This window comes from Lepidochelys kempii, chromosome 11 (genome assembly GCF_965140265.1).
Source record: "Lepidochelys kempii isolate rLepKem1 chromosome 11, rLepKem1.hap2, whole genome shotgun sequence".
NCBI lineage: Eukaryota > Metazoa > Chordata > Testudines > Cheloniidae > Lepidochelys > Lepidochelys kempii.
The window spans coordinates 65,009,438-65,033,663 of record NC_133266.1 but is presented as its reverse complement, the minus strand read 5'-3'; the positions used below and the strand labels follow the sequence as shown (position 1 = coordinate 65,033,663).

The window sequence follows — 24,226 nt, the reverse complement described above, 5'->3', positions numbered from 1 at the left end:
GGGCCACACCCTCAACTGGTGTACATCAGCCTAGTTCTATTGACTAAAAGGAACTGATCCAAAAAAGTCACTTGCCCTGGATCACACCAGAGATCAATGGCAGAGCCAGGAACTGACCCCGGATTTCCTGAGTCCCGGTCTACTGCCAGCCTTCTCCAGCTCTTTGTTGGTTTTCTTCTTGTTGGTGTTTCTGTAAGTTTATCTTTCTGAAAGTCCAATTTTAAAATAATTCAAGTCCTTGCATGGCTGACAAGATGAGACGAGGAGCTGGAAGGGTTCTGTAAGAGCCTTGGATGATTTCTAATTATAAACACTCTCCAACCTGGAATCCTCAAGGACATAAATAATGGCTCTGTTAATAGCCTTGCACTTATTAGTATAAAACTGCAGGAGTCTGAAGCCTGTATCAGCAGGAGTTTTCTAGGCAAGAAGAAAAATATTCTACCCTTGAGGTGGCTGCAGGAATTCTAAATCCTATGGACTTGGAGGTGAAGTAATTGAATTAAGCAGAAATGGAAGCCTTTTTGCTTTGCTGCATAAAATATCAGGGATCCAACAAAAACTCAGTTGTCTTCTCCATAGTGAAAGAAACCGGAGAGCATGGGAAGAGGAAAGGTCTCTACGGAGACTGAAGTGTGGAAAAATAAATAGGAGACTTAAGATGGGCAGTTAAATTAGAAGAGAAAACATAAATGCTTCCTTTGATTAATAATCCTTGTGATTATAAATAGGGGAAAAAGCATCAGCAAGGGAAAACATATCATGTAGAGAATCTTTTTTTATCTGAGGCTCAGTTCATCAGCTAAAACATGACACTGGATTAAAGGAAGAGATTTTGAATTTTAGACACAACTTTATCATAGCTTTTTAGGATAAGCAGGAAGAGGCAGAACAGCAGGAGAGCTTAGGGGTTGTTCTCTCTGCGGGAGAGACTGTGGCTGAAAGCATGAGGGGTTTTCCATATACGTCTGTTTTATTTTTAAAACACTCCTCTCCCCCCCCACCCCACCCCAGTCTTTGCTTGATCAGGACTTTCTGGCAGAAGAAGGAAGCGGAGGAGGAGTAAAGGAGGCTGTAGGAAGGAGGTCAAGGAGGATGGAAATTGGTGATCTTTCCAACACTTAAATTAAAAATTCCAGCTTGAAACACAATCCTCTCATAGTGACACATAGGCATGGGCAGAGGTGGGGAGGGCGGGGGGAATCAGATTTATTACTTCAGGAGAACTGAAATTCTACCAAGAAAGAGTACAAGTCAATCTGTATTTGAATGTCAACAAGTGATCTGGAACTGTCTTTGTCATATTTCTCTCTCCTTTTCATGTATTAAAAAAAAAATGCAGGGGAGGCTTTTAAAAAAAGGCCACTGAAGTCCCCTGATCTGACGTAGCCCTGACCCTTTATATGCCATTTATAGTCTGAGTGAGAATGACATCCCCCTTACTAGCAAACTGTCCAATCCAGCTGCATGTGTCAAGATTGTATTAGGCACTAAGTGAAATATATATATGACCTTTTAGTGTTTTACACATTGGGTCCTCCTCCAAGGCTCTGGGCTGTAGATCATCTCGACCACTGCTCCTGACCCAGGAATCACTTAAGGGTTTTTTGGGGTCCTTTACTTTTTAAAAACAAACAAAATGGCACCAAAGAAGGACGTTAAGAAAGCTGCACCAGCATCAGCACCAGCACCGGCTCCGGCTCCGGCTCCCGCCCCAGCACCTGCCCCAGAACCAGCTAAACCCAAAGAACCAGTCATTGATCTGAAGAGCATCAAGGTAAATGGCTGAACTTGTGTGGTCACTGAAAGAGCTCCCAGAACACAAGCTGGAAAATTTAGCAGATCCCTGCAGTAAACATTTGCATTTGTTTGTGGGTGTGAGACAGCAGTGAAATGAATGAGTAACCGGAATGGATTTTCTGATTTATCTGAGCTTTTTATGTATTTACATTGCTGGAAATATCGAAGGCATGGCACGCAATTTAATGCAAAAGCAAAGCCTGGCAAGTTCAAAAAATTTTTAACCTAGTGGCCAGTATAGCTTTTATCTTGTCAACATCAGCCTGGCTCTGAGTCATTGTCTATTCGGTGGAGCTCCATGTAAGAAATTTTTAATGGTAAAAGACACACACAATTAGATGCATGAAAACTGAATTAGTAAGACTACAAACTCCACTCCTTCATTCCCACTGTTTCAAAGTGACTCATTACTTTGCAACTTTCACTCTGAACTCCTTTCCAAATTTTAGGAAGCAGCTGTTGTCTCTTTAGTCCTGGGTGCATTTATTTGACAGCTGCTTTGCTTATCCTCCATAAAAGATAACTTTGGCAATTCCATCAATTTCCTTTTAGCTTTGCTCCTACAAATATTGATCCTATAGTAAATGAGATCATGAGGTGGAAAACCTTTAAGGAAAATGTTTCAGTGACTATATTTCTCATCTACATGTTTTTGTTCAGAATTTGCTAGTTGCTCCAAAGTGAAACTAACAAACAGGAAAAGCCTTTCAGAGGTTTTTCTTAGATTGCAGATTAATCTGAACTCACATTTTCTTTGGCTTTTGCATGCTAATATTAAGCTAAATTGAATGTTGTCGATTCTTTACGTGACACTCTAAAGAGAACTGTCTGCAAGGAGGAATTCTGTATTTGGGAAAGGGGAGATGGGGAAGAGGAAGGAGATAGATCAACCTATATCTCTGAGCAACATTATAAATAGTCATTCCCCACCTACCTGGGAAGCTTCTTGTCAGATTACCAATTTGGGAATCTCTACATAAGAAGTCCTGCCTAATATGGAGAACTGAAGTGTAGAAGATACAGAAACAATTCTGAGAACCCTTTTCATTTTAGCCACAAAACCCCATAATGAATTATGTTTAGGTTAAGTCCACACATACAGCTTGGTGTTTCCCTGACATTTGACTATTCAGACACTTTCAATTTGTTTATTGAAATCTTTTAAGTTTTCTTTAATTTTCACAGCCTGACCTTAAATGTTAAGTCAATATTTTATTTAAAACAATAAAAAAGTTCGAGGATAAAATAATACACACCTACTACATTCCTCAAAATATTGAGTCTGAGCTGATTAATGAAACAAAAATTGAAAGCCTTTTTAAAATACTCAGAATGGTCAGAATAGAGGATAAGAATATAGACCCACCATCTTTGGCAATATTTTCTAAAACTAGATTAAACCTTTCACTTTACAAACATCCAGTTATGAGGAGGAACGTGGGATGGATTTTCTACTAAATTATTTAAGTTGGTTTGATGGCTGCATGTGTCCAGTTCATTAGGAGAAAATAGAATTTTCCACCCCAGCAATCTCAGCTAAACTATCTTTGCATAAGTAGGCAATCGTGCATTGCCATATAAAACATGGAAGCTGCACTCTCAGGCACGACAGCAGTTCAGCATGATCCCGTTCTTCGCTCATACAGCTCTGTATGAGATAAAGATAAATAGTTAAATAGATAAATGGAGATAAATAGTTATTGGTAACAAAGCCAGGGCTCTGTGTTTTGTCTGATTGGTATTGGTAACATAGCATGGCTCATTTATATTCGGTATAGTTATGTTTTAGAATAAAAGAATTCTATCTTTCCTCCTGGATAAAAAAAATCCTGACTGCTTATAAAAAGAGACCCTCCTCCTTTTTAAAATAAAAAGACTAATAAGGCAGCATGTATGAGGTAGGTACGTATTATTATTCCCATTCTACAAATGTGGAAACTGAGTCAGAGATGTTAGGTGGCTTTCATAAAGCCACAGAATGAATATGAGACAAAAATAGAAATGGATTTAATGTATTTCTTGCCCCAGTTCTGTGCTCTGACCAATAGACTCCACTTCTACAAGTGTCTCCCTCTTTTTCTTCCCCTCTAGCCAAGTACTTATGACTCCTATCACCAAAGAACTTCTCAATCATTAGTGTATTTAACTTCTCAACAACCTCACAGAGGCAGGGAAATATTTCCCTATAACTGAGGCATAGAGAGCTTGACTTGGCCAGGGTGACAAGAAGTTTGTAGCAGAGACAGGAATTAAAAACAGGTCTTTTGAGTCAGTCTAGTGCCTTAATCACAAGAACATTCAGCCTCCTTCTAGTTCAACAGGAGAAATGTCAGGAAAAGTGTGGCACCCTTGTCGTTCAAGCTGCTAGAATTAAGAATTCCCACCCAGACTCTTAACAGGAGTTGATGAACAACCTGAGCTTCCTATTTTATTGTAAAACTAAGCCCTTAAATCAGGAGATACGGCCAAGAAGCAGAAGCTGGCAGATGTTTATTGCTTTAAAAATGTATCAGATACAGTAAGTATTATTTTAAAATGCCTCGGGACAAGATTTTCAAAATCTGACTAGTGACTGTTGGGCACCTTATCTGAGACCTCAAAGTGGCTTGGTTTTCAGAAAGTGCTGAGCACCCACCCTCTAAAAACCAGCCCCCTTTAAGATGGCCTAAACTGGACACCTAAAAATTAAGGCACCCAAAAATCCCTTTTGAAAATCTTGGCACACATTTCACCCCATTCCTTAACCTCAGCAGTCCTTTCATCTTACATTAACTCAGTTAAAGACAAATATGTAGCAGCTCATTTGAGCTGTCTGGGGCTGGTGCCAAATTTACTGCTTTCTAGCACCACCTATCGACTGTAAAATTGATTAACATTGATGCTGGTCTAAAACGGGAATATTCCTTAAACTCTGCCCCATTCTTGACTGATAGCAGGTTAGTGTATGATGACTGAGGGGAGAAAGGTTGGGGAAAAAATGGGGGAAATAGGATTAGGAAGATGAGGACATACTTTGTTCCAGCTCAGATGTGTGAGGCTCTATTTTGTCCCCATGCAGAGAACAACAAATATTCAGGAGCCCAGTTTCCCCAAACCTTTCAATGATGGAGTTTTATTATAGCTTTTTATTACTACTGCACTTATGATTTTATTATCAGGTGTACAGGTTGATACAGCAAACATAATAGGAATGTATAAACAAAGGCAGAGATACCGAGTGATGCATGCATATGAGAATTACAAGAGTGTGCACAAAAGGAACCAGTAGCGATTAAGGAAAAGAATGTCAAGTTTTGTCAATTCCGTAAGAATACCAGTATCCTTGCAGACATGGATGTGAAGACAGATATTCAGTAGTCAATTACTGCAACGGAAGTTAGGAGCCTAAATCCTTTTGTGGATCTGGGCCTGGGTGAGTAGAGGTACTTTAGCTGACTCATGCTCTCTCTCAAGAGGAGAATATACACCTTAAAACAGATACAACCGACCAGACATTTGTATCATTGACAGACTGCTTAAATACAAAGAGTAGGCTTCTGCTACATCAAATACTTTCTTTCCCAGCCATTCCAATGGAAACAAAGGCTTGAATTGTGCAGCATAACATTACGCTTTGCTTCTGTGTACACGCATGGGCATGGTATTACAGTCTTTGCAGTAGTGGTACTTAAGTTACTTGAAAGGCATTTTGAGCTATCTAAAGTATCACAGGTGCTGGATAAGATCAAATTCTTGTCTTGTGTATTATTACACTGCAAAGAAATGGAAAAACTGTACATATCATAGCTAGTCCTCAAGAAAGCACAGAACTGCCAACATGCTGTTTGATATACCCACTGTGCCCAACTTGGCAACCCTCTCCTATCCAGGACAGATTTTGGCCCTCTTTGCAGGTAGGGGGAGTTCTATTTGTGAAGCCTCACCTTCACCTGCCTTAGTGTTCTGACTTAATTATAATTGTAAATGCCCCTCCAAGAGCGCCTCAGCAATCAGTGAACCACCAGCATAGCTCCCAATGTCAATATTTTTGTATCCAGGTGCTGGAGACAGTGGGCTTGATTCTCCATTTTCTGGCACCCTATGTAATCATTTACATTTGTGCAAAGTGAGTGTAAATTGCTACCCTTCTCTACCAGCACTCCCTACATAAGGTTCAAGGCAATGGAGAACTAGTCCCAGGATCAATGTCTCAACAGAAAATAAGGCTATCTGCTGCTATAGCATTATAAATGACATCTGTTTTGGAAACATGGCCTCCCAAAGATGACATTTTCAGGACTAGGAGTACTTGTGGCACCTTAGAGACTAACAAATTTATTTGAGCATAAGCTTTCGTGAGCTACAGCTCACTTCATCGGATGCATTCAGTGGAATGAATAAATCTCCCCACTGTATTTTCCGCTGTATGCATCCGATGAAGTGAGCTGTAGCTTACGAAAGCTTATGCTCAAATAAATTTGTTAGTCTCTAAGGTGCCACAAGTACTCCTTTTCTTTTTGTGGATACAGACTAACATGGCTGCTACTCTGAAATCTGTCATTATCAGGACTGAAACCCCAGCCTGGTGAGCATTATTAGACTACACATCTTCAAATTAAAAAAAAAAGAGTCTCCTAGGTAACTGGTTACTGCATGATGCATAAGAAAACCTGTTGCATGGATGTGAACTGTGAATTTTTTTCTTTTATAGATGACTCTTAAGATGGTATAAAGTAGTTCTCAAATTTTCTTTATCTCTTGTTGCATTCACTACTCAAGCAGGTCATCTCTGAATGGACGTTGCCAGGGGTATAACAAGAGAGGTAACTGCTAAATGCATTGACAGAAAGCATCTAGGATGGAGAACTTCAGTACATCAACCACTACGTGGTTAGTGTGATCACAAATGCCAGTGGAGTGAAAGAGTACAATGCAGACTCACTGCCTTTGGTGCTGCAGATTAAGGAACTGGAATGTTAATAATAGTTCAGGATTTCCTTTGCAACTAGTAGATTCTGGACTCTTTGTCCAGATCCTCAGCAAAGACGCGATCCAATGCCCACTGAAGTCTATGAAAACAAAGGCCACGGACTCAGTTGTATATTGGATCAGGCACTAGTGGCTACTTGCAGGGATTTTTTGGGGGGGTGGGAGGGGGATGTTCAAAGGTGACTAAGACACTTTTGAACTCCCCAATCCTATGCTGGCTCCACACCAAACCAGTCCCCTGATATAAGTCTGACCAAGGGGATGCTGCAGCACATAGGGACCACTGTGGGGCAGGGAAGACTCAGCCATGCCCTTTCCCACACCCACACACCAGGCTATAACTGCTTTATACCCGCTGAGGACTCTCTATGCCAGCTTTAAGTCTGGTTTGTACTAGTAGCGCTGGACAAAGTGGCCTTAATGCGGAGGATAACCTGGACATCAGAATCAGATAGATTCTGAAATCCTGTCATGTGAAAAACAAAGTTCACCGCTGGTGACGTGTTGAAGTCTACCTAGTTTTGCCAAAACAAAAGTTTATGAGACAATACTTTTTTTTTTTTTGGGGGGAGGGGGGGCGAGTTCAACTCAGATTTTTCATAATTTCATCTGTGCAAGGAGCCTCCCGTAGGTGAAACCTGGCTTTACTTGTAGCAAATCTCTCATTCCCGTGTTTGCTAGCCTGAAAAACTGTTTGAAAAATAGTTTGTGCCATGATGCACATCTGGCATACTTCAGTGGTGTTTAAAACAAGAGAATAGTACCAATTGTGAACTTCTGAAGGCATTTATCACATTTTTTTTTTTTGGCCAGGAATAATGGAAATTAAGGCAAATTACACAACGGGCTAAATTGTCCAAAACTCAGAATAGCCTGTTTTGCTGATAATAGCAATTAAAGCAAAAAAGAAGAAAAAAAATCAATAGTTTGAAACTGCTCCACTCACTGGAACATCATTGTAACACCCTTTGTGAGAGAAGTTAAAAGAATGAGCTGAGCTCACATAAGCTAGTTAGAGGAAGGTTACTTATTTAGCGAATGAGCAGTAAAGAAACAAGTAATCTGTAAGGAGATATGAAATAGCCACAGCTAGAAATTCTCCATCAACTTCCCTGATGTTATATTTGGATCTTACACTAGATCCCGAAGAGCAACTTTCAACTGTCTGGCTCATTACACAGGACAGCTGGCTGGGGAAAGTGAAGATTTTAAAGATTTTCACATCCCAAAGGGGACAAAAAACAAAAATCTCAAAAGTTTTCACAGACTGAAAATCCGGAGGGGGGGGGGAAAAAAAGATTTGTTTCAAATCTGACTTTAAAAAAAATCATAGATTCATAGATGCTAAGGTCAGAAGGGACCATTATGATCATCTAGTCTGACCTCCTGCACAACGCAGGCCACAGAATCTCACCCACGACTCCTGCGAAAAACCTCACCTGTGCCTGAGGTATTGAAGTCCTCAAATTATATTCGAATCAGCTTACATTTTGAATTACAAAGCCATTGGGAAAGTTGGAATTTTTCATTCTGAAAATGTCAAAACAAACCATGTCAGCTGTTTTTTCAAAATGTTTACAAATCAAGAAATAGATCAAACATGAACCTTTCCCATGATAAGTTTCGGTTTCAACAAACCAGCATTTTCTGACACAAATTTTTTTGTCAACAAATTCCCAGCCAGCTCTATTACACAGTACTTTAATGTCAAGCAGCAATCGCTCAAGTAACGTTAATATACTAACATGACCACTGGGAGGCATATTAAAACAACGAATCCATTTGAGACTATCACTAGATGTCAACAGCATTGAATTTCCTACTCACATCCTCTAGATTTTCATGCAGTGCCAAATGCAATTAGAAAAGGGACACTTTTACAAATTAGGCCAAATGAATGCTACTTCCCTCTGGAAAGCTAATGGAATCTGTGCAAAATGATACCATCAACGCTGCAGCTGTCCCACATTTCACTTTCAGGCATTTTAGGACTGCAAATGAATTAATCAGTTAGCTTCATCCAAAAGTTGCTCCATAACTGCCAAGTATGATAATATGCAGTGTTGTTGGAGCCGTGTCGGTATTGTAATGTATTTCTGACTTTGCACGCAAAGACTTTAAAAAATAAATTTATCTGTACGTAGGTCCATTAGATTGAAGGATGCATCTGACCTTTTATATTTATAGAGGCAATCCTGATGATATAATTAGATGAATTCGTTTTTATTTCCTTCTTTTATTGTATTACCAGGGACTTGTTATAAAACCAGAACCTTTGTTACTTTGGCATTAATCTGCTCCTGAGGTTTATTCCCCAGATAAAAGACAGAGTTAAATCCATTGGGCCTAATTCTCCTCTCCCTTGAACTGGTGATGAGAAGTAAATGAGAAGTAACTCCACTGAAGTCAACAGAGTTATGCCAGTTTGATACCAGGCTAACTGCGAGGAGAATCAGATCCCTGCTCTTTAGCGAGGCTACTGTGGCTTCAGTAAGGCGTGTAGACTTCTGTGTCTCTGCCAAGTAGGTGCAGTGGAAAGGACAGTTAGTTGCAGTTAGTGTCGAACTTTACTGGTGATCGGTTCTCATGCTGCAGGGCATTAGCAGATTGCCACCTGATGTCCAGTGAAATTTCCCCCCACCCCCACCCCCGATATATGATGTTGAACAATTAATATATTTTGGGGGCTTTAGAACTTCCTCTGAGACATCCAGTATATGGTAAGCCATTGCCAGACACATGGCATTTTGAACTACAATGAGGGACCGCCTATCAAGTCCTGTTCTAGTGATTTTAATGTCTCAAGAGTTTTATGAGTTGGTTTCTCCACACCTTAACACTCCTGGAATCAATGAAATCATGCTGGTGGAAAACCAATGTCACCAGTGGCCCCTGGACTTCATTGTTATTTGTCTTGTATTAGGCCTGGTCTATACTAGAAAATTAGATTTCAGAGGTGTGAAATCCATACCCTTGAGCAGCATAGTTAAGCTGACCAAAGTCCCCATATAGACAGAGTTAAATTGACAGAAGAATTCTTCCACTGACCTAGGTACCGCCTCTTGGGAAGACGGGTTACCTATGCCATCAGGAAAACCCCTCCCGTCAGTGCAGATAGTGTCTACACTAAAGGGCTACAGCAGTGCAGCTGAAGTGTTTCCAGTGTAGACCAGCCATTAGTTTCTAGCGGCCTCAATCAGGGCTCCTTTGTGCTAGGCACTGTATGTCAATATAACAAAGAGATGGACCCTGCCCAGAAAAGTGGGGGAAACACAGGAGGAGTAGATGAACTTTCCACATATAAAGATCTTAGCCTCATCCTCCAGGGCCTTTCACCTTGTGCAGGCATTTATCCCTGTGAAAAGTGAATGTGAAGCAAGTGCTACCAGATCAAAAATGGTAGTGTTTCTCCCTCACTTTGCACTAGTGTAAATGGCTTTGCAGAGTAGCAGGTTCCCTGCTTTCATGCCAATAGTCATTTTTTATTCTTAGGAAGTCAGAAAAAAGCAAACCCTGCAAATATGCTACTTAGCAGCCATTGTGCCTGTAGAGAATATCATAGATATTAGGGATGAAAATGGCCTATTGCATTGGTGTAGCTCATCTGTCCACACCCCTTGGCCAGTTCAGGTTTGTTCCTACAGTACTTTGTCCGATCTGGATTTAAAATTATTTAAGTGGTTGGGCTCCCATTGTGCCTTGGTGAGGGTATTTCCCAATCTAACAGACCTCAGTGTTAGGACTTCCCTTTGTTCTTTTTCATGCACTGTAACTCCCTCCTACCCCCTTGGAACACTGCACCAGTGATTCTTGACCTTTTCTACGCTGCATCCCCCTTTGAACTCCCACTCTCTCAATTTGGGATCTAGTCAGGATCCCACATTGGAGCGAGTGATCACAAACCTCAGGTTGAGAACCCCTGACCTAAACAGTGTCCTTCCCTTTTTTGGTGTTAAAATCCTTCAACTGCATCTAGACAGTTATCTATTCACTTATTATTATTGTTGACTAAAGTGACCACAATTCAGTTCCTTTGATCTCTCCATACATTGCAATCCCTCCAGCCATTCATTATTTTTGTTGTTGTTTTCTGAATTTCCCTGCAATGTGAGTATCTTCCCATGGGTCCTGTAGTCATCACGTAGTCTGACAATACAGAAAGAGTTACTCATGAAAGTTCTGATCTATCAAAAGCCAGAGAACATTTTGCAAACGTTACCAAACATCACTGACAGAATTTGAAACAGGACCACAGAGCATGTTAAATGAAGAGAAATAAACTAAAAATCAATGTTGAATTTGTTTTAATATGTTCTTGCAATATTTTCACGCTGAAGGCCACATTCCATTGCCCTTCCCCAAATGGAGAAGCATCTTACTCCTGGAGCAGTCTGATTAAAGTCAGGGGAATTGACCCTAGCATTACTCGGTATAAGTAAAGATATCAGAATCTGTTTCTAAATCTAAAATATTGCTTAGTTCATTTTAATCTAGAATCTGTAACAATATGGGGAATGTCTCTGGCATACCTATATTTCCCCTTCTGAGCCAAAGCCTATTGAAGTCAGTGAGAGTCTGTTCATTGACTTGAAGGGGCTTTGGATCAGACCCTTATTTCAGACATATATCAATCCATGCAATTCAGCAGCATCCTTCAGAGTCCATCAAAGCCAATCCCATCGTCAGTTCTGTAAAATGCCTCCCTTATGCCTCCATTGATCTGATTGCAGGATCAATGATTACATGTATATCCATCCCCTCTTCACATAACTCCCAGCCTCTGGAAGTAGAATAGATTGAAAATAAAATGTAATACGAAAATTTATGTCCAAAATATTTTAGTTTTCATCAAAAATATTTTTGGATGAAGTTTTTAAGCCAGCCATAGATCAGGTCAGAAAATGCAATAACGTTTTCATTAATGTTTTCACTGAAAAAACACTCCATGTTTTCCCGTGGCAAAAATCTTTTCAGTGGAACATTTTCCAGCCAACTCTGCTAGGCAGTGAATGGCTAAGATTGGGACCGAATTTTACATTCCATAAGCAGCAACACGCTGCATTGAGACTAGCTGAAGTAACCCACTGAGTAATATTTAGAGGTGGTAATAATTTTTTAAAAGTTCCCATTCTCCCCCCCCACAACTGCCCCATCCGCATTAACCAATCAGAATCTACAGCTAAGCTCTGTTCACAGCGTTCTTACTTCTTCTGCCACATCCTCAGCCGGTGTGAATCAGTGTAGCTCCACCTCAGAGATATGCCAGTTTACAACCACTGGGGATCTGACAGCATCTCAATGCATCAGAAAACTGGGCTAAGCGAAACATCTGAAGAAGTGGGGTTTTTTACCCACGAAAGCTTATGCTCAAATAAATCTGTTAGTCTTTAAGGTGTCATCGGACTCCTAAACAAGAGCCTCAGCCCAGTGTACGAGGGCAATCCAACCTCCACACTTGGGATTCACAGAGCTGATTGGCCGTGGGTAGATCATGCAAATGAGCTCCCCACAATCCAAACACTACTACTATCTATCCTGGATACGTCCCTGCCCACCCTCACTTATATAAAATAAATAAATAATATACCATAATAATTCATAACAACACACTTCTCATGTTCAGGAAACGTTTCAGACACAAAGTCACACTCATCATTAATGTAACTAACTCAGTCCCCAGTGAAAAAAGGCAAATTCCTTTACCACGTTTTATAGGTGGAGAAGCAGAGGCAGAGAAAGCTCAATGAACCTGCTCAGTGACATACAGCAGGTTAGAATGAAAGCCAGGATTTGAATTCAGATCATCGGGTCCCATTTGTCCAATAACTTTACCCACAGGCCCTCCCATGAGGTGAAGGGAAAGCTTCAGAGCTAAATTTCCCGGGCTTTTTAGGACACCTCATATCTTGAGTTCGGAGGTGTGGGCTAGTCTTTCCTCTGGTTACTGGATGCAGTCACCAGGGTGACTAGACCTGTGCCACTTACCACTCCTTCCCAGTACACATCTGGGACTTCTCCACTGGCTAGCCTGCCATGAGGTCCTCTCCTCTCCTGTCCATTCTCCATCCCACCATTTACAGGCACTCTACTCAGACCCCCATCCCCATCACTGGGAAAAGTGTGTTAATTCCCCCTGCAGTACAACAAAACCTTCCCGAGCTCCCCTCATTCCCATCAGAAGACGACCCTCTCCCCTTGCCCCACAAGGGAACTATACAATTTGCTTTCTGGTGCTCCTTCTGGACAGATGGAGGGATTCCTGCCCCCACTCAGTGGTGGAGGCTCCAATCCATCACTGCTGCCATGGATGGGTGGAATCTCACCCGGTTGATTTTTCCCCCTTGTCTTTTCTTTCCTCACACTCTCAAGCATCATTTTCCACACATAGTCGAAGACGTTGGGAGAACCTTTGGCCTAATGTCACCCTTATCTAGCTTTGAAATAAAACAATCAGTTGGGAAATATAATTTTAGGGGTTTAGGGTCACATACCACTTAATGTTTTCTTCATGCCCAACAGATACCAACGACCCAGAGAAAAATAAACCATCTAGTCTGCCCATTCCCTCCATATTAGTGGGTCAGGCAACATACTATATATGTCCATCACGTCCTGTAATGTCATTAGGAAGGAGTTAGTATAGCCATGCAAGCCCCAACCTGGCTTCACTCTGCTGTGCATAAAGAAGTCCTGTGGAACACAGACCTCAACAGAAGCAGAGACTGGGAAATCCGTAGTGCCTCAAAAATGAATTACTCATTGGCATGCAAACCATTAACTTCAATTACAGCCTCAGCAATAGAGAGGGTCTAAACATTCTGATAATTTTTCCATTAAAAATGTGTATTGAGATACTGGGCTCAGTAGGTCAAGTCAACCTTTAAAGGAAAGACAGGATGGATCAGCTAGTCATTCAGAATCAACATTTACATTGTTAACGTCAGAACTAAACCAATAATTGTTCTACAGACCAGCCCTCTTCACATCATAACGGCCATCTGCAGCACCACACTGGCATAAGAAAGGCCTGATCCAAAGCCAGCTGAAGTCAATAGGAGTCTTTCCATAGATTTCAATGGGCTTTGGAACAGGCACCAAGTCTGCTGGCTGGAAAACCTCAGCCAGTTCAAGTACCCACAGCTTTCTGGGGAGTCAAGAATCTGTATGTGAAAATGTAAAACCAGCCAGATGGACAGACACAGAGCTCCTCCCTCTCTGTGGCTGACTTTATAGCCTGTGGAACAAATACGAGCTCCTCAGAAAGAGGAGCCCCAAGCAGGTTGAGAAGAAATATTCCTTCTTTACGTTACAGCTCTAGAAAGTGCTGACAAGATTCAAACCTCACTGAATCTTGTCACTCCCTGCCCCTTTCTGGCCACCTAAAAATAGCCCCAGTAAAATGTCTGTCAAGAAATGGATCTCTCTCTTTGCCCTAAGAAAGCTAAAGAACTCTACAAGGGGAGTGGCCGCTTCATTCTGACACTCGAGCTGGTTGTGATGTCACACCCTTCACATATATAAGAAGAAGAAAAGCGAGGGAGGAAGGACCACTCTCTCAGGGACTCAAGAAGCCCTCGGCCAATTCCTCCAGCCCGTCTGCTCTTCTTCTTTTCCAACCATCTCAATCATGGTGGGTCCACAGGAAAGATAATTCTTAATAGTGAGCCAATCATTTTAATCCGTGTATCTAGCTTCTAGTTTGGGTTAGCTGTAGGAGGAAAGGAGGCCAGAAAAAGCATTTGGTTTGAGGTAGGAAGTCAAGCAAGCAGGAACCTCTAAAGTTTTAGTTTGGCCTTGGGGGAAAAATGAAGCTTAATGGATTCTGCTAGGCTGTCCAGTTGGTCTCGTCTCTTGCACTGGTTAGTGGTAGCAGTGTAGTTCCTATAACTTTACACTGAACAGATACTATTGCAGTATTCTATGCTAATTTTTTTGTATATGATGCACTCTGATGTGGTTGCAAAGGAACCATATAATAAATTATTACCTTAGGAACAAAGTGCTGATAAACAACTAATTTAAAAACAAGGAGGCTTTAATGTATAGGTTTATTTGTTATCCTAATGCTGAGCTGTTGGTTAAGCAATGATACTTCAAATGATCTTAATGTTGTGTGTCTGTAGTAAAATGATTAATGGCCTGGAAGTACATTAACAACTTCTCTGTTTGTTAAGAGACACTTGATTCATTGCTTAAGCTGCAGCCCTGGTTTAGCCCTAGATTTTCATTTCAACAGAATCTTTAAATAGTCTTAAGATGCTTTAAAAAAAAAACCCCAAAAAAACCAAAAAAACCCAAGCAGACACTTGCTAATATGACTTGTCATGGTTTAGTTACACTGGGCAGGACACGGATGCTAGAACTCTCCGCTACCTTGTGCTATTTTCTTTCTTCTATCAATGCATTTTCAACAGTACTAGTTCTCTTTTTCTCTCTCTTTTTTCCCTCCCAACTGCAGTCCTTCAGTGCTGACCAGGTTGCCGGTAAGTAGAACAGGAATTTAACTGCTGTAGTACTGAGGTAATAGACTACCAAATACTAGACGTTCCCTAGTCTAACCAGAACTTTCTCCATTGCTAGCCCTGTTGGTATTCGAGCTACTCCTGAGAATTGGACAGATAAGCTCATTTTTTGGATCTTTGAAAGATGATTCATGGAGGTAGTTGGATGCTTTAAAATCCAACAGGTCCCCCGCCCCCTTTTTTTAAAAGCTATTTTTGTGATTGATTTCTTTCCAACAGATCGAGTTCTCCCAGGAGCAGCAGGATGGTAAGTCACAAGACAGCCAATAATATATCTGCACATGCATTCTGATAAAGTTTAACCTTAAGGAAGACAGGAAGACAGATCTTCAGCTGATATAAATCAGTATAGAACCACTAATGACACAGGAGTCATGCTGACTTATACCAGCTAAGGATCTGACCCTAGATTTCCAGGTCACTTATTTGAATGCTTACATTCTGCCTAATCTGCCAGGTACATGGATCCAAGAGGACCCCTGATATTGCCTCCTGTACCTGGTACATCTTCTTCAAAGTGTGTCATTGATGTGTCAAATGGATGCTGAGAAGCAGTTTTTAATCATAGGAAACTAGGCTGACACCATGAGAAGGGAAAAGCGAAGCTGAAAAATTAACTTAGCTGCAGTTACACTGGATTTGTTATTTACATTAATGGAAGATTAAAAAGCTCTATGAAATACCTGCTTGTCACTCTTGGCTGGGAGATGATACGGGGGAAAAAAAGAGAGCTATATTGCTGCAAATATACTTATGAAGCATGGAAATAGTTAGCAAATTATTCATGTATACTGGTGCGTATAATAATCTGGATGTATTGCTATCCTATGCTTGCTGCTATATTTCCTGCTTCTATATCAGTAGCTAGCAAGGTACAGGATTATTCAGTTAAACCTGTAGTCTTCCTAAACAGGTCTGGCTCAAATCCCGAAGTTTTAGAAATTCCCCTTTAAAGAGCTTAAAATCTGCTCCAGGAATGTTTATTAAATATCCTAATGGACACATTTTGGTTATGTTACATAGTATAATGTAGGCTAAAAACAGCGAAACCCGGTACAAAATGAATTTGATCCCTGCTGTGAATACCTTCTGTTTCGAGGTGAGGTACAAAGGATCAACTAGAAATCAAAAGTGACAGAAAGGGAAAATTCATCAGAGCTTTCAGCTAAAAAGACAGACCTAAATCATGAAGTCTCAATCTGAACTTCCAGGGTCTGATTCCACTCTCGGTAAAACCAGAGTTAAATGAGAGTAACTATCAAAGTCAAATGAGTTACACCAGCATGTAATCAGAACTAGGCCCCCTGGTTCCAAACACTCCTGATCACTAAGTGGGTTGATCTGGACTCATCCCTAATTATAACTAGGGTACTTTCACAAAGTGGTTGGGAATGGTTATGGAAAAATTGTGTCAACTAGAATGCTTGTGTATAACAAAGCAACAGCTTTTCCAGCCTCCATCCTGCTTTTCCAGTCTCCGTCCTGCAAAGTAGCCAGCTGTTGCAAAGTTGTGATGACTGATCCAAGTAATGGAGCAATTAAAGGCCACTTGGAAAACAGAATACATTAACCCTACCCATTACAACTATTCAGGCATATTACAGAATCAGCAGCTGAGCATAACACTGTTCAGGGCCAGATTTTGGACTTGCTTACACCAGTATAAATGAGGACTGGCTCCATAGAATTCAAGGGAGGAACATTGCGGGGGTCAGGGGGTGGGGGAGTGTCAGTGAGAGACTGTAATTGGGCCCTTTTCACTGAACTGGGAAGCTGCATCAATGAATATTAAACCCTTTTTGGATTTAAAAAAAAAATATCAAGAGAGGAAAAAATTCGGTCTTGGAACACTCAGTGTGTTTTTGCTAATGGGAAAAAAAGAGTCACATTTTAAACTTAGCTCTGGATAAATATCTTTAACACACAAGACGAACGACCAGATCAGCTGGCATAAATCGGTCAAGTTCCATTGACTTCCATCTCTCGGAAACAGCCAATACAAAGTCTGTAGATTGCAAGATGCTGTTTTGTACAACTCTAAAAGGTCCAAATTGTATAGCCTGCTGTAAAAGGGGAGTGAGGGGAGAGGGCTAGCAGCAATGTGTTGTAGGTCTCAACACATCAGACAGGAAGGGGATTAATTCCAGACGTGTTCTATTGCAGTCTAGCAGAACCACATACTGCATCAGCAGTTTTACTGGGTAGCAAGACTCCTCCAGGCAGACTGTATGTGGAGTTAGCACAAAATACATCAGTTTCACGTGTCCCCCAGAAAGATGAATGAAGACAATTTGGCACTTGGCTTATTGACCTAAGTCTGTCCCAAGACAGAAAGAACAGCCACCTATATACAGTGCAGTTGATGCCTTCCTCCAAAATGCGTTTTCAAAATGAATAAGCTGCTGTAGTGAAATACACAATTAGTCCACATTGCACTTAACACACAGGATGGTCAAACTTTTTGCTGTTAAATTACAGTAGATCTATAGCATAGAAGATGCATTCTTGACAAAACAAAGTCAACTGAGATGGATCTTTAGCTAAGTTCTTTATCCCAATGCTATTAAAGCACAAAATAAAGGTTATTAAAGTGGAGTATAGCAGTTGAATATGAAGACTGAGAAAAGTGTCGGTGTTCCAAGGTGTCAACTGGCCTTGTCAAATGGACACTTGTCATCTCGGGGCAGATTTGATTCAGTCAGAATGTACTGGCATGAAAAACTATACAAGGGCTGCCAAAGAAAGAAAGACAGACTCCTTGGGTATCTGTTATATGGGAATGACCCGCCCAGGATGGTGCTATAGAATATGAAATGACAGATGTGGAGAGACATTTCATAGCAATACAACATTGTGAGAGAAGGCAAGGGGTAAAATTCAGATGTGTCAGATTTCATGTTAACAGCCATTCTGCTGAGTCACAGTCAGTGTTCTTCAAAGCAGACAGAGCTCTTGTACTGCAAGGAGCTTTTGCCAAAGGTTTTCATGCCCTTGGTGAAATAAAATCAAATAGAGTATTCAAGAACTTTTTACCTTCCAGTGATTGGCTGTGTTAAGAAACTTGTTCATGAATGGAGACATTTATAGCCAGCTTATCTTCCTTGGCACTTAAGGTAACCACATGGGACAATTACAAAACTACTGTTGGCTATTAGAACCAGGAAAGAGATGAAGGGTTAAAAATAGTGATACTAACATGTCATAGGATGTGAAGTTTTGCTTGAGACCATAGGCCAAAGTCTCTGTGGCCTAACTCCATTGACTTCAGTGGTGTTACACTAGCAGAGAATCTGGCCCCATGTCTTGGTCAATACTGGCTAGTTAATACTGAGCTGCCCATCTCATCTAACCCTCTCATTTTCTCCTTGCAGACTACAAGGATGCTTTCCTCCTCTTTGACAGGACAGGTGAAGGCAAGATCGTCTTAAGCCAGGTTGGTGACATCATCCGTGCTCTGGGACAGAACCCTACAAATGATGAGATCAAGAAGATCCTGGGCAACCCCAGCAAGGAAGGTAACTGTCCTACAGTCTGTAGGCGCCTAATGAGGAAATGCCTCCCCAGCTAGTTAGGGAATGGCACTGGTCACAATGGCTGGGGGTGGCAGCTGTCATTCTGCTAGTTGGGTAAGAAAACCTCTTCACCAGAAAAACTTGAATTGTTCCTAGATCTGTTTGAGGAGAAAGGTGGGAGTAGATTTACAGAGGGGGATTGGGCATTCCGATTTAGGCTTTGAGGAGAATCCATTTTTGATCATTTGGATACCAGGTTACAGTAGGTGTTACCCACTGGTGAGTATGTATTCCAGGCCCCACTCTCTGTCCGATCACAGAGTATAGGAGTCTGTTACAGCCCCAGCTACAGAGCTTTACCTTAAGCTTTACCTCATGCTTTTAGCTCTGGTGGTTCTCCAATTCAGTACCTGGTGTGTCGGCCAAAATGGAGGTTCTCACAGGGGAATAGGGCTAGATCCCCAGCATAACCCTGCTGATTTCAGTGGTTGACTTACACCAACTGAGGAGCTGGCATGTAGAGTTTAACATGGAAATGGGGAGTCTTATTTTAACCAGCACTCAGTGAAATGGCACATTTCTTTTGTTAGGCATTTCTGTTGGCATTGCTCACTTCAAAGATAAAGGCAACAGTGAACATGAAAGGCCGTCTCGATTTATTAATAGCCTGGCTTAAGGTATCATTTAGGTTACATTAAATCTCGGAGTGCTTTTAAATTACTTTAGCAATAAAAGATAGTGACTTAAAGTGAAATAGTAGAACAGTTTCTATTACACTACTGCATTCATATGCTCAAAGCTCTTGGATAACAGCCATCCACTATGTTTCACCTGAGTCCACATGTTTTAAAGTTTGGGCAAAAATCTCTATATTGCAGCTATGCTTTAATTAAAAACCACTCGATGTGGGCCTCACTGAGGACTAGTGCTTCTGCTTGGTTTGAAAAGAGATTGGGTTTAATTTGCTAATGTCGTGAGAAATTTAAAATGATGTCTTAAGCATAAACCTAAGTAGATGTGCTGTGTAGGTGCATGTTCATAAGACTTTTTTAAATTAACAAGCTCTGGTAGCAAAGCCAGTAGAGTCTGTAATATAGACTGTAGAGTCTGTAATAGCCAGTAGAGTCTGTAATATCCCCGCCTGAGCCCTGCTGCCAGAGCCAGGCTCTGGCGAGGATTTAAAGGGCCCGGTGCTCCGGTCGCTGCGGGGAGCCCCAGGCCCTTTAAAGTGCCAGAGTCCTGCCACTGCTACCAGTAGGGGCAGCAGGGCTCCAGCAGGGATTTAAAGGGCCCGGTGCTCCAGCCGCTGCGGGGAGCCCCGGCCCCTTTTAATCACCTCTGGCAGCAGGTCTTGGGCAGTGCTTTAAAGGGCCCGGGGCTCCCCGCAGTGGCAGGATCCCGGGGGCCTTTAAAGCGCCACCGGAGCTGGGTTCGGGCGGGGGCTCCCCGTAGTTGCCGGAGCACCGGGCCTTTAAATCCCTGCTGGAGCCCTGCTGCCGGAGCCGGGCTCTGGCAAGGATTTAAAGGGCCCGGTGCTCTGGCTGCTGCAGGGAGCCCCTGGCCCTTTAAATCACCTCTGGCAGCGGGGCTTGGGCAGTGCTTTAAAGGGCCCAGGGCTCCCCGCAGTGGCAGGACCCCGGGGGCCTTTAAAGCACTGCCGAAGCCTGGCTGCTGGAGCCGGGCTCTGACGGGGATTTAAAGGCCCGGTGTTCCCCGCAGTAGTAGGAGCACTGGGCCCTTTAAATCACCACCAGGGAAGCCGATGCAGCCCGGCGTACTGGCTCTTACCGGTACACCGGACTGGACTGGCTTACTTTCACCTCTGGGGTTGGGGTATAAAGTGGCTTTAAGGCACCTTTGCACCCCCCCAGTCTTGGGCGGATCTGGGGACTGGAGAAGCCTCTGGCATAATTTAGACAACCCTGTGGGGCCTGTGTAAATTATAGTTGCCCTATCAACTGCAGCGCTGCCCAGAATCTTCACAGTACTGAGTCCTGCAGCCCTGCTCCCAGAACAGTCTTCCTGGCCATGCCAAAATCCACCACTGGCTGGAAACCTTCCATTCCAAAAGAATAATATTTTTAAAAAAGTGAAAAGAAGGGTGGAACAGTGGTCTTAACAAACACCAGACTGTAACCTTAACTGGAACTTCCATGATAGTAACAACTAGAATCCATATGGCAGTGGGATTGTTAAAGGCATGGGGAAAGAAACAGGATTAAAGCCGATAGAGGTAATGCGGAAAGAAGGGATGCTTGAGATGGGAGAGCCTTTCTTATTCCAGCATGCAGATTCAGGAGAATTCTATGGAATGGCTTTGTCTCCTGTAGTGTTATAATAACTAAACACTTTCTTTCCAGAGATGAATGCCAAGAAAATTACATTTGAAGAATTCCTGCCCATGATGCAGGCCGCTGCCAACAACAAGGAACAGGGTTCCTTTGAAGACTTCGTTGAAGGTCTGCGTGTCTTTGACAAGGAGGGCAATGGCACAGTCATGGGTGCTGAACTCCGTCATGTACTGGCTACTCTGGGTAAGGGATTTTCATTTCAGCGAGGGACTCAGAAAAGCTAGAATTGTTTAGAGGGCATAAGACAGAGAGGGAAGGGGTGTTACAATCAGTGCTGAGACAGGCATAGGACTATACAGCTAGACTAGCAAGTATTCTACAGGAAATGATAGCATAAAAGGACAAAGACTAACAACCCAGTCTAGAGTCTAAGGCAAAAATATTTTTACTATTTCGAGGCTCAGTCTAAGACATTATAAAAAAAAAATAAAAAAAAAGACACGAGACAATGCTGTAGTTTTCAGGGACATAAAGTTATTCGGCCAATGGCAGAGGCTTCCACATCTTGTTGAATAGTGAGTACACTCTTTCTGGGAGTTTGGATGGCAGACCTTACAAGGAAAGGTGAACAACAATTGGGGGGGGGGGGCGGAAGGAGAGAAACAAAACATTTTTGAGGATAGAAGGAACTCATGATAACTGACCAAAGAGGCTGGAATAGATGCAAGTTTAACATGATTTCTGAGAGTCTATGGAATGTGGAAACCAACCCAATTCTGTCTGTGCTTCAGGGGAGAAGATGACGGAGGAAGAAGTAGAAGAACTGCTAAAAGGACAGGAAGACTCTAATGGTTGCATCAACTATGAGGGTAGGTATTAATAATTAATAACCTCAGCACTCTCTTCTGCTGTAGATTTGGTATTTCTTTCAGAAATCTTCGTAACTGATTGTTTTTAATGGTGAAATCCTTTATGCCAATAATCAGTGAGTGAGTCAATGAGCCTTCTAGATACATCAGTTAGACAAGGTATAATGAAAAGGATTACTCCAAAAGACAGCTTGTTAGCAGTGATTGCTAAATGGTTGCATTCAACATGCTCAGCCAGAAATCAAGATATGAAAATAAAGGGCTAAAATTCAGCCATGGCATAAATTGCTTCTGTTTGGGCCAACACTAAACTTGGCCTAGAGTTTCTTACTTAGGAAGAGTTCTGACTGCAAGTACAGTTAACCAAAGCCAATGCTTCGAGACAACTCTTGATTTGGCACTTATTCAGTTGTGTCACAGTATAGTGGGAGGGGAGTTTGACTTGCACAGCATTGAAGACTAAGATTGTAATAAAATTATCAGCAGCTCAATCTGATTAGTACTACATTTTATCTTAAAACAAATAGAGCATTAGTGCCTGGAGCTCCTCAAAACTGTTTAATCTGTGAAATACCTTTAAAATAACACTCCCCCACCCCACTAATTCTCTATCAAATCTGCATTACTCCACAGCATTTGTAAGACACATCATGTCTCTTTAAATGGATTTCACAAAATATAAATACGGTATGTCCCTCTGATTTGCATGTTTTATCTTTCCCTTAGGCGCTTTGTTTAGTGGCTTTCCATCTGCATGCAGCCAGCAGTAATGGATAGTGGTTCCCAAGTGATGATAAATACCAGTCTCCTGCTATACAAATAAGGGGAGGGAGTGTTGTCCAGTGGCAGTGGAAAGGAACTGGAAGTCAGAATTCTCTGGTTCCAGTCTCAGCTCTACAACTGACTTGTGGTATGACCATGGGCAAGTCCCCTAACCTCAGCCTCAGTTTCCCAATCTGTGAAATGATTAAATAGCAAACTTATCACTTAACATGAAACTGCTGAGGCTTAAGTAGTGACATCTACTTATCTTCACTGTGATATACAAGAGCTTACTATATAAAAACAGCTCCTTGAGACTTACTGTATCCTACCTCTTCTTTCAACAAACTTGTAGATTAACATGAAAGAGAGGGCAGTGAACTTTAAATACCTGTATGAATTACAGACAATAGCTCCTGAAACTAAATGAAATAGTTATTTAAAAACAACTATTGCAATGGTTATAATATCATTGGAGATAAACATTTCCAGGTAGTACATGAATCTTCAACATTACCACAAATAACAAGACACTTTGAGATCCAAAACTAAGAAATAAAATGCATGGCATGTCAGTTTGCAAGGCTTGCTTCTAGAAGAGAAGAGATGTCATGGAATCTAACTCTTCCCTCTCTCCTTCCCAGAAAAAGTCTAGACTCTGAAGACCAGAATGCACTTCACTCAATGAGATTTGCCTCAGTAAAATTCTTCTTCCATCCAGCACCATCAATATAGAAACCACACAGGACTGTACTATATGCCTCCCACCACAGCAATGTTTTTTAATCAGTAGGTGTCTCCCTCTCAATCATACTTATGCTTCATAAATTGAACATTGAGGCAAGCTAGATGGAATAAATTGTACAGGTATCAAGCCCAATTATTTCTCTTTCCATGTTGTTTGCCATGAAGCAATGTATCCCCTTGAAAAATGTGACAATAAATCCCTGTGGTCAGTCTGTGGCTATAAAGTCTTTCCTTTCTACCAGGCTGTTCAGATCCCATTCACAACACTTCTCAAGTCTTAATTTATTTTCTCTGTATATTGTATTTCATAAAATAAAGTGTTGTGAAAAAATAGTTCTCTTCAGGGGTTGGTTTGCTTCATCTGAATCAAAGCAGTTTTCTCTTGGGGCTGGGAGACGGGCAATTGGAGAGCCACTCCCCTGTGTTAGCACCTAGTCACTCTTTGGAGAAGAGTCATGGTTATTGTCAGAATGCCTTGAATGGTGGCATCCATATAAGTCTTTGAGCAGTTCACCAGTCTACAGTAGACGGGTGCGGCTGTCGCGCCAACCTTTTCATCCTCCCCCTCCTGCCCATACACCCAAGTCTCACTCCTAGACATGTCCAACACGACCCAAGAAGAGACACGAAGATAATGGGACAGTAATCTCACAAACAGAGGCGAGGTCAATGAGTAGGCCCCAAAATACCATTTAGAGAGGAAGGAACGTGGTCCTCCAACCTGAGATCAATTGGTGAACAGAACAAGTGATCAG

At 41.7% G+C, this 24,226-nt stretch overlaps 1 protein-coding gene across 1 annotated transcript; it reads left to right on the top strand.

The window, feature by feature from the left end:
* Positions 1-1,592: 1,592 nt before the first annotated feature.
* On the top strand, positions 1,593-23,671 carry MYL1 (myosin light chain 1). The gene is made up of 7 exons (XM_073304766.1): positions 1,593-1,777; positions 15,510-15,537; positions 18,662-18,805; positions 21,163-21,336; positions 21,885-21,962; positions 22,596-22,649; positions 23,369-23,671. Exons 1-6 carry the CDS (start codon positions 1,640-1,642, stop codon positions 22,622-22,624), a joined length of 591 nt encoding a protein of 196 aa, XP_073160867.1. The 5' UTR covers positions 1,593-1,639; the 3' UTR covers positions 22,625-22,649; positions 23,369-23,671.
* Positions 23,672-24,226: the final 555 nt, after the last annotated feature.